At 40.1% G+C, this 16,807-nt stretch overlaps 1 protein-coding gene across 1 annotated transcript in view; it reads left to right on the top strand.

The window, feature by feature from the left end:
- Positions 1 to 3,902: 3,902 nt before the first annotated feature.
- LOC149205775 (putative CDP-diacylglycerol--inositol 3-phosphatidyltransferase 2) overlaps positions 3,903 to 16,807 on the top strand; it is a 171,870-nt gene continuing 158,965 nt past the window's right edge. The window contains exon 1 of the mRNA XM_089395155.1: positions 3,903 to 4,217. Coding sequence (XP_089251281.1) covers positions 4,139 to 4,217 — 79 coding nt within the window. The 5' untranslated portion in view covers positions 3,903 to 4,138. The remainder of the gene's footprint in view (positions 4,218 to 16,807) is intronic.

Consider the following 16,807-nt stretch of genomic DNA (forward strand, 5'->3'; position numbering starts at 1 on the left):
GGAGTGGTCGAAGCTTCCGATGGGCTCCTACACATTGTTCCTTCTGTAAATGTAACCAAACCTTATCACCCACTTGAAACTTATGTGGCACCAAATGTTGATCATGACGTTGCTTGTACATAGTGTTGGCCTTGTGCTGGATATCATGAACCCACTGGTGGATGTACTAAATTCATCCAATAAACTTGGGGGATTTGTCGGCTTCAAATTGATCATGTTCAATTTTGCCTGTGTAGTTACAAGGGGTAATGCAACATCAATGTGATAAACTAGTTGAAATCTCAGGCCCATCTAAAAGAGTTTGTGGTTAGTTGAGTTATGGAGAGCTTTGCTGTAGCTGTGTTGTACATAAGGGAAACTCCCTTCCCATGTTTGTGGGTGCTTGGAGTTGTACATGCATAAAATGTACATGATCAGCTTGTTGACAAACTTTTTCTAGCCATCAGTCTAAGGGTGGAAGGTAGTCGACTTTGTGCAGACAACCACAGTACTTGAGCACCAAATGTTGCTCAAAGTCCTTGATACCCAACTTCGCGCGCGAGGTATGAAATATATTTGTGAACTTTGGCACTTCTTGGTGCCTTTCTTTCCGTAGTGTGGTCCATTTTATGTATTTGTCTTCATAACTTCCAATAGGGTAATATTGTTCCTTAACAACATCCTGAAAAGAGTTCCAACAGGGTGAAACTATATATAGTGGGGATTCCTCCTTGGTCGTTTGCTCACAATAAGTTCCCCTCCAGTCCTTGACATGGGGGCAACCTTTAAGGAGTGCAAAAGTAATATTTTCTCTATTGGAAAAATTATGGATCGAAAATATGCTTCCTACAAATTTAACTATTTATCTAGAGCATCTACATCTATCTAGCCTTCAAATATAAGAATATCAAAATTAACTTGTACCTTAAAGGGGATGACGCCTCCGAGGTTGTTGGATGAAGATTCATTTCCTATTGGCATACACCAAAGGATTTGGGAAAAAATATTCATCATCTCGTTCCTTTATTGTTTGAGGACTTCTTTGAGAAACATTTTGTTAAGATCCCCTGCCTCCTCATCTTTCTTTTCTTCCACCATGGGAGGCCTTCGAGCTCAGCGAGGCTGGACTTGCAAGGGCTTAAGCGGTTCGAGTCCCAACTCCTTATACCTTGACCTTGTTGGGGACATGCACAAAAAACAAAGAAAGAGTAGACTGCTCTAATGCCGTTGTTCCAAATTGAAGAGGGGAACAAAATGAGATACACATTTAAAATCAAACACAGAGATGCAATGAAATTGAACTTCATTTAATAAATAGAAATGATAAAATTGTTCACATGTAGAATGAAAGCAAATGAGCTCGAATGGTGGTAACCTATCTTTGAGAAGAGATGTGATGGCTATGTGCCTTCCTGAATCATGTTACAATGAGGCTCATAGGCCTTTTTATAATGAAAAAACATCGATAAACCCTGAACATTTAAAACCCTCACCCTAAGAGATGAAGCACCAAAGACTTATGGGCCTTGATGGTGTAAGTTGGAAAGTCAACTTCCCGAGGTCGTAACTTTGGCATATGATCTCCGTTTGACGCACAAGATAGCTCGTTAGAAAGGTCTATTCAAGGAGAACACTTCTTTTACTACAAACATAGTCAAAGACTTATGTTTGCTTGTTTCCCTAGAAAACACCATTTAGGGCCTCAAAACTACTTCATAAGTTCAAGATCTAAAAACTACCAAAATAAAAAACAGCCAAAATAGGAAATTGTGTTGAAAAATAGGAAACTGATAGGAAATTTTGCTATGAGCTAGTTGGAATAGGTGGGTGGCCACTGATATCCACCTGGATCAGAAGATGCCTAGATAATGTCAACACTAAGGAAAATGGGTCTTAAATTTGGAAACCGGTACAAGATTTAATAGGATTCATTAGGAATGATTTGTCATGTCGTATAAGAAACACAAAACACATCAAATTATGGGAGCACAATGGGTAAGCCTCCACTAAAAAACCTCTTGAGATTGTAAAGGAGTCAAAATGTGGATAACATACAAGAGTGAATTTATTAGTTGGCATCTCAATTTGGAAATGTGATATAAGGGAGGAAAGGGTGGGTTGGAGAACCTTCTAAGAGAGTTAAGGTAGAGATGAGAAGTCTTGGAAAGAGTTGGAAAGGCTCAACCCCAATTTCAAAATGGAGTTAGGACATAATTTTTTTGGGAACCTAAGACATGAAAATACTTAGGAGAAGAGGCCATGAACTTCTTCTATAAGATAAATTGGATCTACTAAATATGTTGAGATTACAGGGGAAATCTTTTCAAATGATAACACCCTTTCCACAAGATGTTTGAAATATTGCAATACACCTTTTAATTTGAATATTTCAAAGGAAGTTAGAAATGAATATGTATTGACTTATACAAACCAAATGCAAAGATGACATATATTTATTTTGGTATCATGCTTTCAATCACCATGGGCACACAAGCATGTAGATTTGTGAAAGCAAGCCGTTAACTAAGATGTTATAATTAAGGATATATATTCAATTGAATCTACCAAATATTTAAATACAACCTTGACTACTATCACAAACATTCAATCAAATTTACCAAATATTTACATATAGCCCCAACTACCATCCCATACATTCGATCGAATTTACCAAAAAATTACATGTAAAATTACATGTACAACAAACATATGCATAAACCCGTCCTAATTGAAACTTCTTTTATTTTTTTATTTATTTTTTTAATTTTTAATTTTTATTTTTTATCAAGGAATCGATAGACCCTTTGTTTGTCATAAAGGAGACTTGAGATTGAGTCAGTGAAACTGCCACTATACTCTTGAGCCTAGCGCAACCACCCAAAAACTACGCTAAATAGATAAATCGAGTCTCGAACTTAAATGAAACCCCTATGTTTTTTCTACTGGAAAAATCCGTAACATTTCATTAATATGAAAGATTACATATGTAGATGCTTTACGCATATGCCATGTTCGATGATTCTCTGTACATTTTACACAAAATTGCATGTCTATGCTGTTTTGGTTTCTGATCAAAATTGCTATGTAGGCTGTATAGATTTTGATGCCTTTTTGGCATCCTTCAGTCTGTTACAAAAAAGATTTTACAAAAAAAACTGTCATATATAATGCTGCTGTCATACTGCTGTTATAATTTAAGTCGCATGTAGACCCACTGTAGGGTATGCCGGGTCTGTATATGGGCGATGATAAAATTTTTGCTCCTGTTGATCCAATATCTCGGATATCTCCCAATATCCTTGCTCCATCAGCGCGGCCTCCTTGGAAAATTTGTCAGCATCCTGGTTATGTTCCCTGTAGATATGTGATACAGTGATATGATTAAAAGCCTCTTTGAGCTGAAAGACTTCATCAAGAATGATGCTGAGTGTGTGCGAGTGACATGTAGAAATTCTATTAAACCAATTTATGATAATCTGTGAATCCCCGAAAATGTTGATGCTAGTGCAATGATGGCTTAATGCAAAGTGCAGCAGATGTCGCAAGATTATGAGCTCAGCAAAATTGTTTGTTCCAGCACCCAATCCCGCTTTTATGAAACCCCTATGTTAATTGGCAAACACCTTTCAATACAACTATCTATTCTTTAACCTAACCCTAAGTGAAACTTAAACTTTCATAAAGATAATAATGACATTAAACCTAGCACTTTTTGATTCACCCCAAAATGATATGACATAATTTTTTAATATAATTCATTATTTGTTGTTGTCCCGTTTAAACCAAAAAAACACCTTACAGAGGAAAGGAGCAATACTCGTGAAGGGAAATAATAAAAAGTATCGCCCAAATAATATATGAAAGGGACATGAGCATTTATCCTTGAGCTTTTGGACTACAAAGAGAAAGTGCTGATATTCGATATCTAATTCAAGAAGTAAAATATATGTCAACATTCTCAAATATGATATGGCAAAGACAAATCCATATGAAGTCTTCCCATATACCGAGAACCAGGGTGGGCCTGTCTGCTGAGACGGCTAGTTATATTCTAAGGGTGAGACTTCAGTGAAAAAATATAATGGGATGTGCGTGAGAGAGGGAAGTTAAACGACAAGAAGCCAGTTTATTGAGAGGAGGGAGGGAAGGAGGCCTGGTGATGGCGATGGCGACGGAGAGGGGAAGGGATATGAAATTGAAATCATGGCCCATTTATCTGTACGTTCCCAATCTTATCGGTAAGTGCCTCTCCATCGTTCCCTGCCAATGTTTCTTTTCCACCGAGCTCTGTTGTTTGGCCTTGTTTCATGTTTCAGTCGATGCTTCCCCTTTCCCTCATAAAAAAGCTAAATACATAATGCATGGAAGATGTAAAATATGAATTTTATAATCAAATCCAGTTTCAGGGCACGAAAAATGTAAAAAAATGCGTGGGCGTTTCTTTTCATTGAGCGCTGGTGGTATTTTTTTAATGACATTACTTATGCAGAGCGTTAGTTTGACACACGTCTGGTCGATTTGGCGGTCTGGTCTAGCGTGCCCTTAGTGTTTGGCGTCGAGTTTCTGTTATCTCGGCTTCGTTTTCTTTATTTCAGTGCGCTCTCTAGCTGTCTGGTCGTGAAATTTCCTATACCTCGCCCTTTCTTTATAGATTATATTTATTCTCAATAAATAAACTTGCCGTTATTTGTCTTCTTTGTATTGATATTGTGATGTTGTCTTTATTTGAGCCAAACTTGATAACTCCAAAGTTCAAACATTTGGGGTGCATGACATTCAATCACCATGAACTCAATTAGGATTTAGGACCTCTGCTCTGCTACCATGTTAAAAAAAAACTGAAATACACAATGCAAAGGGCATAACTCCAAACCTTTGGGTTGCATGATCTTCAATGACCATGAACTTAGTTCACACTCCCGTCCTGTCTGCGCTGATACCATGTTAAAAAATGGAATTTACACTGTGAAGCATGAACTTTATTATCAATGGAGGCCCACTAGTCTGGAAACATGTATCTCTTCTTGCTGCTTGCTGCCCCGATTTAATGGGACCATTGGAAAGAAAGAGGCCATCCTCTTGATTGTCTCTGGCCAGGTCGGGGTACGCAAAGACTGCAATCTCTGTTCAAAAATCTTTTTCATCAAGATAGAGGCATCTCTGGTCAAGGATAGCAAAAGAATGTGGAGAGGGAGCTCCTTGAGTCCCGGTTAAGGCTGTGATATCTCACTTTAGTCTCATAGTAGATAGGACATCGAGAAATGAGATGTTCTTCTGATTCTGTCTCCTGCTAGTGGCATTATTGGCAAATCCTAATAAGCCATAGGATTTGGTGATTGGTCTCGACTCTTAACCCAACTTTGGGAGAGTTCCACTAAGCCTGACCATTGGGAATCTCGAGGGCAGACATCTAGTGTTTGTGTGTATATGAAGGTCTAACAAAATGCTTTCAATTGACTCTAAAACATTTTTAGAATAATAGGTCATCTTAGGGCCAAGACCCTCAGGGGGAGCAATCCAAGTGACATGGATGTACTATCTATAGATGTCCTCTCTAATTATTCAGTTCAAGTCTTGGTTAGATAGTAGGAGGTGACCTGGGGCATCTAAAGAATACCTAAAAAGGGGGAGTCACTTCAATGAAATGGCCATTAACTGAAGTATTGGGAAGCTTTTGAAAAACCAACAGTGAACATTTCTAGCTGACTTGCCAAGCAATAGCCTTAGAATGACAGAGTGCAAGATACCTGTATTGATCCTCACTAACATTGAGTCCGAAAGAATGTAGACTATGTGGAGGAAGGAGACTAGTTTGTAAATGGCTTGAGGTGTAAGGGAATGCCCTGAACTCCTCTTAGACTATGGGCGTGGGAACTGCCCGCACCAGATGTTACACTTAGGAAGAAGTCTAGGCTTTCTTTGTCTTAGCTTGATCAGTTTGAAGCAAAGATGGCTCTTAGACCATAGAGCCATGAAGGATAGTGTCTGAAGATCATGTCCGAGAGCTGCATCTTGGACAAGATATCTTTGAAATGATTACGGAAACACCATCTTGTTGATTGGAGTACAACAAGAAGGATTTTGCACTTGCCTAGGTGCTAAGGCATGTGGAAAATCAGAGATTAGTCACTTAACCATAACTATTTTAATAATTAAATTATTTCGTAATGTTGACGTAGGAAAAATTGAAAAGTACTAAGTCAAAAAGAGATTAGATCTTGGCCATTGATTTAGGAAGCTCAAGAGGCAATCTTAGCCCTTGGATGCTTCTAGAAGGCCAAAGTCAAGTTATAAAAAGGAGATAAGGGCAGAAGTGAGGTAGATCGATTTGGCATCAACAAGCGTTCTAGTGCTCAGATCAGGAAAATTGTTTTTCAGCAGGTTCAGCTCAGCCTTTAGCAGAAGTTCAACATCCAAGTTGAGGAGAGAGGGTTGCATGGCCTGGAAATCAAATCAGCGGCAGGCTGAATTATTTCTGGGGGTGCAGAGGTGGTCGTACAATGCGGCCATACTGTACGGACCAGCAGTACAGGCCGCGACCCTTCTAGAGGAAAAATTAGGCTGAGAGGAGTTGTTCAGGAGGGCAGGGCACAAAAAAAGGGTTTTTCACACAGCTGTAACATTTCCTGAAGAATTATCTGAGCAGTAAAAGAACACAGAGTTGCAGGTTTTTCCCGGAGTTGGAGTTTTCTGGGTATATTTGGTGTCCAGTTTTTATGTGTATGTTTTGTCTTCAGATTTAATTTCTGTTGCGCATGCTATGGTTAGATAATCAGCTGTGTTTTCATTTTTAATCTTTAGATCTGCATTTTCTATTTGTATTTTCGAGTATAAATTTTAGACAAATGCAAATCAAATTGCTGGGTATAAGAAATCTAACATGGTATTAGAGTTGTAGCCTCTGATTGGAGCCAAAGCACAGGTTTTTCTTCTCAAGTCCAGGTTCAGCGTTCATAGGGAGCAGTATTACCAGTTTGACTTGCCAATTAGGGTTGCTAGACAGACATGGCATACCAGGGGCTGTGCTTTGACGATATATTAGAGGGTGTGTCCAACTACTGTCTATGGAGAGAAAGGATTGGCATGGTGCTTGAGGAGCGAGGCGTTTGGGAGTTCGTGGATAGTGTCCTGGCTCTACACAGATCCTCAACAGTTGGCTTAGCACAACAAGAAAGATGCCAAGGCAAGGAGAATCTTGTTAGAGGGACTCAAAGACGACATCATTCCCCACTTGGCTGGGAAGAAGATAGCCAAGACAATGTGGACATCCATTGTTGGTCTCTGTCAGAGTACCAGTGAGACCAGAAAAATGATGTTGAAAGATAAACTAAGGACTATCAGAAAGACCAAGTCAGACAATGTGGTGTCTTACCTCTCCAAGTTCACCCAAGTAAGAGACGAATTGGCAGGAATGGGCGAAACAACTCCAGATATTGAGTTGATGCGTTCTGCCCTAATGGGCTTCACCGAACCCTAGGAGTCTTTTGTGAATGGAGTATGTGCTAGGGAGAAGCTTTGAGATTGGGAGCAACTATTAAGTGATTTTGTCCATGAAGAGCTTTGAAGGAATACATTGCCAGGGTCTCATTCCAAGATCGAGAGCGAGGAGAACTTTGCTCTAGCTGGCAAAGGGGGCAAGTCAAAGGGAGAGAAGGGTAGTGGGGGAAGTGAGTCGAGCTCCAAGGGTGAGAAGAAGAAGAAGAAGGATCTTAGCAAGATCAAGTGCTTTTCCTGCCATCAATTTGGGCACTATGCTACTAAGTGCTCTAACCTGAAGAATGGGTCCAAGATGGACCAAGTAGTAGACTCTGCAAAGATTGATGAGTTTTCATCTAGCTTTGAGAAGGAGTTCTCTCTCATTGCTTGCACAACAAGTTCAGTGGGTATCAATGTTTGGTACATTGACAACAGAGCTTCCTGTCATATGATGGGAAACAAAGACTATTTTTGCAAGCTGACAGAAAAGGACATGAAGTTTCACATAGAGTTGGGAGACGATGGGAGGTACTGAGCAGAAGGACTTGGTATAGTCGTATTCAAGAGGGAGTCAGGAAAGCCCTTGTTTCTCAATGATGTGCTTTATGTTCCTGGGCTCAAGAGAAACCTCATCTCAGTTTCAACGTTGGAGGATAAGGGGCATGAGGTGACCTTCAGGGAGGGAAAGGTCTACATCAGGCCCACGAATTCCAACTCATCCAAGTAGATTGGGGTCAGATAGAAGAGCATGTTCAAGTTACAGTTTGACACAATCACAACACTTATGAGCAGAGGGGTCGTGACTCAGGCAGGGAGCTAGGTGAGTTATGGCATAGGCGCATGGGGTAGTTGTACGATGGCGCGTTGAAGATTCTCAGAGAGAGCATTTGGGCTGCCACAATGCAACATTGATTACTATGATGTGTGCAAGGGTTGCACACTTGTCAAGTATGCCAAGATCTCATTTCCTAGCAGTGATAACAGGGCCAAGGGCATCATGGACCTTGTTCATTCAGATGCTTTCGAGCCCATGTCTTTAGTATCCCTCAGTGGGTACAACTATTATGTCACCTTTATTGAAAACTATTTGAGAAAGACCTGGATCTTCTTTATGAAGAAAAAGGATGAAGTCTTCTCGAAGTTTCAGGAATTCAAGGCCTTGGTTGAGAACCGGACTGGCAAGAAAATCAAGGCGTTGAGGTCAAATAATGGAGGGGAGTACACCTCAAATGCCTTCAAAGACTTTGGTGCCAAAGAGGGCATGAGGAGGGAGTTGACCACACCATACAATCCTCGACAAAACAGGGTGGCAGAGCGAAAGAATCTGGCCATTGTTGGGGCGGCCAAAGCTATGTTGCATGACTAAGAGCTACCCATGTTTCTTTGGGAAAAAGCATGCAACACTATTGTTTATTTGCAGAACAGGAGCCCACATAGAGTGTTGGGGAGTTACACCAGTGGAGGCCTTCACAAGCAAGAAGCCAGATGTATCACACTCCAGGATATTTGGCAGTTTGGTGTAATTTCACGTACTAGCAGAAAAGTGGTCAAAACTAGAGCCCACCTTAGAGAAGGGCATCTTTGTGGGTTACAGTGAGACTTCTAAGGCTTATAGGATCTATGTACCAATACTTAGGAAAACTGTCATCCGGATGGACGTAAAATTTGAGGAAAGGGCTATGAAGAAGTCCTTGGATCGTGAATTGGTTTCAGTAAAGGAGGAGGAGTAGTTGGCTCCCAAGTAGGAGGCTCACTCAACTCCTCAGACAAGAGCTATACATGATGATGGGTAGGCCAAGCAGCATGAGGATGAGAGTGACATGAAGGGGGAGGAACGAGTGGAGCCCACTCAACTAATGACTCATAACATAGGGAGAAGGAGGGATAGATGGGTTGATTAGTTGATCAAAGAGGTGCAGGAGCAAGTTGGTGCTCCTAGTACTTCATTTTGGGAGAGTAGACTGCCACAAAGGTACAAAGGGTACATGGTACTCATGACAAAGTTGTTGGAGGTTGAGCCTTCCAAGTATTAGGAGGCAACCATGTAGCAGGTGTGGAGAGATGTCATGGTGGAGGAGTACACCTCCATCATGAAAAATTATGTATGGGAAGTGGTGCTGAGGCCAGAGGGCAAGTCACTGGTGGGTTGTCACTGGATCTATAAGATCAAGCATGGAGGTGGTGGGAGCATCGAGAACTTCAAGGAAAGGTTTGTGTCCAAGGGATTGTCCCAGAGAGAGGGCTTTGGTTATGATGAGACATTTGCCCTTGTAGCTAGGTACTTGTCCATCTAGATTGTCATATCTATTGCAGTGCAGATGGGGTAGAGGATCCACCAAATGGATGTTGTTGAGGAGGAGATATACATTGAGTAACCAGAGGCGTTTGAAGCACATATCAGGGAGACGCATGTGTGCAGACTCAATAGGACCTTGTATGGGCTCAAATGGGCTCCACATGCATGGTATGCTTGTCTTGATAGCTACCTTCAGGGATTCGACTTCATTAAGTGTGAGGCAGATTCCAACTTCTGCTACATCATAGTTGGAGGTGAGCCGCTCATTTTGTTATTATATGTTGATTATTTGTTCTTGACAAGGACGAAGAAGCTCATCCTGAAGTGCAAGAGAGATCTTGCATGTGAGTTTGAGATGAACGATTTAGGGTTGATGCACTATTTCCTTTTTTTGGAGGCATTGTGGGGAGATGGCGAGATCTTCCTGGGGTAGGGCAAATACATTATAGAAATCATGAGGAGATTTAGGATTCAGGATTGCAGGCCCATGACTACACCTCTAGTGCAAACTGGAGGAAGGTGCATACGTTAAGATCAGAGCGAGTAAAACCCACTCTTTATAAGCGGTTGATTGAGTCATTCATGTTCTTGGTGAACACACGATCAAACATTTGCTTTTCAGTTAACTCATTGAGTTAGTTCATGGTCAAGCTTACCAAGGTGCATTGGGTTGTTGCTAAGCACGTTTTGAGGTATCTTAGGGGCACAGTCAAGTTTGGATTGCAGTACACGTAGGTTGATGGAGTGAAACTTGAGGGCTTCACAAATGCAGATTGGGCAAGCAGTTCGACAAACATAAAGAGCAATTCCAACTGCACCTTTAGTTTTGGACCAACAATTGTTTCTTGGTTTAGTAGGAAGTAGAGATCAATAGCATTAAATTTAACAGAGGTTGAATACATAGTTGCCAACTTGGTAACATGTAAGGTCATTTGGTTGTGGAAGTTGCTTGTGGGGTTGTTTGGATAGAAGCTAGAGCTCAAATTGATTCACTATGACAAAAGGAGTTACATTAAGTTCTATGAGAACCCATTGTTTCATGATCTCAAAGCACATCGGGATCTAGGTTCACCACATCAGAAACAGTGTGCAGAGGGGTACAACTCGACTCTAGTACATCTCAATTGAAGAGTAGGTTGTTGACATTCTGACCAAGGCATTGCCTAGAGGGAAGTTTGTCTACTTGAGAGATAGGTTGGGAGTAGTGTGGAACACCTTCCTCCCTAAGAGGGAGTGTTGATTGGAGTAGAGCAGGAAGGATTATGCAGTTTCCTAGGTGCCAAGGCTTTCAAAAAATCAGAGATCAGTCACTTAGCCAGAATTATTTTAATAATTAAATTATTTCCTAATGTTGACTTAGGAAAAATTAAAAAGTACTAAGTCAACAAGAGATTAGATCTTGGCCATTGATCTAGGAAGCTCAAGAGGCAATCTTAACCCTTGGATGCTTCTAGAATGCCAAATTCAAGTTATAAAAGGGAGATAAGGGAAAAAGTGAGGTAGATCGATTTGGCATCAACAAGTGTTCTAGTGCTTAGATCAGGAAAATTGTTTTTTAGCAGGTTCAACTTAGCCTTTAGCAGAATTTGTCCAAGTTGAGGAGAGAGGGCCGCACAATCTGGGAATCGAATCAACAACAAACCGAATTATTTCTGCGGGGTGCATAGGCAACTATACAACGTGGCTGTATCGTACAAACCAACCATACAGGCCACAACCCTTCTAGAGGAAAAATTACGCTGAGAGGAGGAGTTGTTCAGGAGGGAAGGGCATAGAAAAAGGGTTTTTCACCTAGCTATAACATTTCCTAAGAATTTTCTAGAGCAATAAAAGAACACAAAGTTGCAGGTTTTTCTCAGAGTTGGGGTTTCTTGGGTATATTTGGTGCCCAATTTTTATGTGTGTGTTTTGTCTTCAGATTCAATTTTCGTTGTGCATGTTAGGGTTAGATACTCAATTGTGTTTGCATTTTTAAATTTCATAGCTGCATTTTCTGTTCGTATTTCTGAGTATAAATTTTAGATAAATGCAAATCAGATAGCTGAGTATAAGAAATCTAACACATCTCTCAAGTAGAGCAAGTGAGCCTTGTCCCTTGTTAAGCCGAGACTTTAAAGCATGTCTCACATTGAAGTGAAGCCTTGAGATCTAAATCTTGAAATAAGTATAGGTTTTGGTGATTATGCTTTTTGCCCCTTTGAGATAGACATGATAATTAAAGAGAGCACACTTAGATGCATTGAAGATCAGAATTGAGGTTAATCATCCATCGTCGAAGGTTGTAGATGTTGTATAGGGCATTGATCTGTCTTTGTAGTTCCTTGGGCAAGGAGGATCACAATATTGACAAAATTAAACAAAGGTCTCTATTAGAATTCTTACTTGGTTGCTACAATGTTATTCTCCTTTTAGCTTGGGTGAACAACAATAAGGATTGTAGAGTTGGGGAGAGAAGGTGCACTTGTGAGGGTTATCTTCAAGAGGGTGGTTTATTTTATGGACCTTCTATCTTTTGTTTTGTTTTGTTAGGGTTACTTCCTGTCATGATGGCGACACTTGCCTGGGTGGGTACTTTAATGCTAAAGCAGTGTTGAGTGATTTAACTTTGGTGGTTGCACTTGATGTTGTTTGCATTATTTTATGGGCATGGCACATTTATGAAGGTTGCTATATTGTATTGGTTAGGTGGATTGTTATCTCCTATTGTTAAGGTGAATTGGTGGAGGAATGATTCCTCTCATTAATGAGCACTAGTGGGGTGCATTTATGAAGGGGGCTATCGTCATAGTTTTTAAAAGTGGTCCAAGTTAATTTAGAGTTGGTCAACTTGGTTGAGTTGACTTCCAACGGTATTGACTTGGCCATTCACTTAGTTTAGATGGTTGATTTGGTACCAAACTGGCTCTTCTTCGTTGAGTCTCTAGCTAATCGGTTGAGTAGGTACTAGACCCGACCATGGCGGACTTAGCTTGCAAGATTCAAACTTTTTAATAAAAAAATAGAAAAACCTAACTTGTAAACCTTACCAAAATGTTATCAAGAGAACACACCTTCTCCCATTACCTTTCTTATTGAGCATTTGGAGCAGCGTCGAAGAGCAGTGATTTGTCCCAGCTAGGTATACTATATGTCCTTAAAGTTTTGTACTTTCAACCTACTACTAGTTTGGACTTTGAACTTTGAAGTATGAACTTTACATAATGAGAATTTGAGATAGAGTTTTCAATGTTGCATATTTGAATTTGCAACTTGGAATTTTACCATGGCCCCAAAAGTCAAAGACCTTGCATGGATCCATGCTAATTTTGTTGATGAGCAGATTTATTACTTGCAAGAAATGCATAAAGAAGGGTGTTAAAATTGGCAACTAGGGCCAAACTCCACCTTGGACAGCTCATATGATGGAGATGATATTTTTATTGGATTCCTCTTTTCGAGAGGTGCAAGATTGATCTAAAGATCATCTCATTTTGACAAGCATAAATGGAATTATGAATTTATTTCTTCTATGGACAAATTGTCAAGGTCGGCTCCAGTCAAATGTAGGCTCATAAAGCCCAACGGATGTGTCTCTTCACCCTCAACGTTGTGTATAAATAAGAGAGGCCTTTTCCTCATTTGGACACACCATCAACACATCTTTCTCTCTCTTCTTCTCATTGGTTCGTACAGCAAACAAGAGCATCTCTCTTCTTCATGCGTTGACTTGGGTTGACTGGAATTACAGGCAGAAAATCGCAAATTTGTTTTGGGCCAATTGCAGGGACATTGACCAGCGTTGACCGAGGGTCAAACCTTCTCCTTTGATTGCACTTTTTAGGCAGAAAATCCGATCTCTTGAGGCCACATCTCTTGGCATAGAAATTGAGGAAATTGTAGCAGTTTGACCTGCGTTGACTGCAGGACCTTTGATCGCAGCGTTGATCGAGTTTGATTGAATATTTCAGGATTGTTTTGGGCTGCTTCTGTCTGTCTTTGGAGGCCGAGTTGACTGGGTTTGACCGAGCTCATTTGGAGACTTTTTCTGCTAGTTTGACCAATGTTGACTTTTGTAAAAATTTCTCATTTCCCACCCCGGTTTTCAGTTTCACCTTATTTCTCCAAAGTAGTTAAATGCCTTTTCCCATATCCATACATTCAACAATTGAAAAATAAATTTTGCTGAAAACACAAATTCTGGAAATTTTACAGGACCTTTGATCGCAGCTTTGATTTTTTAATAAACATATATTATTTTATATAGCTTATTATTTTAATGAACCTTTATATTTAATAAGAAATATGATATATTTTAAAGAACTAAATAGTAAAGATCTAACTTACCAATGTACCATAAAATAATTATTACACGATTACCTAGTGTAACTAAATTATAAAATAATAGTGATTTATTACCATTCCTTGTATTTAAATAATATTGGAATAATATTAAATATAGATTATTTATTATATATTATGAGATATAATGACCATTATAATTAAAATAATAATATTATGGATTCTCTTAATATTTGAGATATTAATAATAATATATCTATTTTAATTAACAAATGAATTCCTTTATTTACCTATTTTAGCTATTTCTAGAAATATTAATTAACTAATTTAGTGGTTTGACCAGGATCATTAGGTCAAAATTAGCCGTTAGCATTATAGCTGTTGGAGTCTCTGCACACTCTATTTAATCAAGCATAAGCCGGATTGGTTCTTCAACTTGTCCTGACGATGAACCACATTGGTTGGTTCGAAACGCGTCGACAAAAGATTGGTTATGTGATTTTGCTGAAGTTATCTAAACAATGTTATGGATCACAGAAGTCTAAATTCCTTAATAATTTTACAGAATGCTGGAAAATGCAGAAATAAAAAATCAGCAGGTACAAACAGCCATTTAACACATTTAAAGACAGTAATTTTTGGTCAAGGTGACCTTGGAAAAACCCCCTACAACTCTTGGGGAAAACCAGTTCAATAGCTCCTTCTTGTTTTTGAAAAATGCTTTTTTTTTTTTACAGTGAGAAATATTCAACAAAAAATCAGCAAACAAACTTTTACAACTTATCTTGTTTTCCGTGCTTCACAGCCAACTGGGAAAACTTGCAAACAGCAAAATAGAACAACAATAAATGTTGTACGGCCTCCTCGAAAAAATAGCAGTACAGCTGTACGGATTTCTGCCCTCGACTTGCTGAAACTCAGTTGTACGGACTTGCTGAAACTCCGCCTTGCTGAAACTCCGCTGTACGGACTTGCTGAAACTCCGTTGTACGGACTTGCTTAAACTCCTGTTCCTCATTGTCCAGAAATCTCCCTTGCTCTCTTGCTCTCCTCTCAATCTGCTCATGAAAGAATTAATGACCTTTTCCTCCCTTAATCTAACCCTAAGTGACTTTTGGGTAATCCCTAAATCCAATGGTTGAAATAGATTGAGATCTAGGGCTGAGATTAAATGCTCATTTAAATCTCACTTTCTATTTTTTAATTCACCCCACTTTAATAAAGACCCACTTAGTCATTTATTTCCAAAGTCACTTTTCCTTTCTAATTTTACATTGACTTTAAGTCACTTTAAAATTAGACTTTAGTAACTTTATCACTTAAAGTCACTTTTAAATTAGATTTGACTTTATAAAAATTATAAAGTCACTTTAGGAGAAAAATTAAATTCTTTTGGGCACTTTTCCCTAGGCCAAAGATCAAAACCTTAGGGAACCACCTGTCCTCCGGTATCAAATTTCAACACTCCCTCTTACCGAGGAAGGTGTTCCTCACCACACCCATCTTGTCTCTGAAGTAGTCATGCTTGCCCCGTGGTAAGGCTTTGGTAAGAATATCTGCAACCTGCTCATCAGTGGGAATATACTCAAGCTTCACAGCACCCTTCTGAACACAGTCTCTGATGAAATGATATTTGATCCCGATATGCTTTGACCTGTCATGAAATACTGGATTCTCCGTGAGTTTAATGCAACTCTGATTATCACAGTAAATCACTGAAGGTCTCAATGGCTGACCAAATAAGCCAAACAACATCTTGCGAAGCCAGATGGCCTCACAACTAGCTAGACTGGCTGCCATATACTATACTTCCGCTGAACTCAATGCTACTGATTGCTGCTTCCGGCTGAACCATGACACTACTGCCGAACCCAACCCAAAACAACACCCTGAAGTGCTCTTCCTATCAGAAGCACAACCTGCCCAATCAGAATCAGTATAACCTGCGAATCTCATTCCATCCCCCTGCCTGTAGTCCAGACCATAATCCACTGTCCCCTGCAAGTACCGCAAAATGTGTTTTGCAGCCACCCAATGAACCTTCCTAGGCTCACACATAAACTGACTCATCGTGTTGACTGCAAAACAAATATCTGGTCTAGTGTTGACCAAATACAGCAAGGAACCAATCAGCTGCCTGTACAATGTGGGATCCACCAACTCGGAACCCGAAGCATGAAGCTTCTTCCAGTTGGTAATCATCGGTGTCGACATGGGTTTACAATCCTCCATGTGGAATTTGCCAAGGATGTCCACAATATACTTCCCCTGCCCCAGGAAGAAATGCCCCTCCTCCTGCCACACCTCCAAACCCAAAAAGTAATGCATCAAGCCGATGTCCTTCATCTCAAACTTCGCCGCAAGATCTCTCTTGCAGTGCTCTATGAGTCTCTTTGCACCTGTAATGACCAAGTCATCCACATACAACACCAGAATGAGAGGCTTCTCACCTATCACAATATAGTAAAGGTTCGGATCTGCCGCACTCTTTGTGAAACCCATCCCTTGCAAGTATGTATCTATCCTGGAGTACCAAGCTCTGGGAGCTTGCTTCAGGGCATAAAGGGCCTTCTTCAGTCTGCACACATGGGACTCCTTCCCATGCACCTCAAAGCCCTGTGGCTGCTCAATGTACACCTCCTCCTGTATGAAGCCATTGAGAAATGTAGTCTTCACATCCATTTGGTGGATCTTCCAACCCATCTCTGCTGCTATCGATATAATGGAGCGGATCGAAGTATATCGAGCCACGGGAGCGAAGGTCTCCTCATAATCAAC

This window comes from Pinus tabuliformis, chromosome 1_2, assembly GCF_031772625.1.
Source record: "Pinus tabuliformis cultivar Carrire ecotype Pingquan chromosome 1_2, CPIR1, whole genome shotgun sequence".
Taxonomy (NCBI): domain Eukaryota; kingdom Viridiplantae; phylum Streptophyta; class Pinopsida; order Pinales; family Pinaceae; genus Pinus; species Pinus tabuliformis.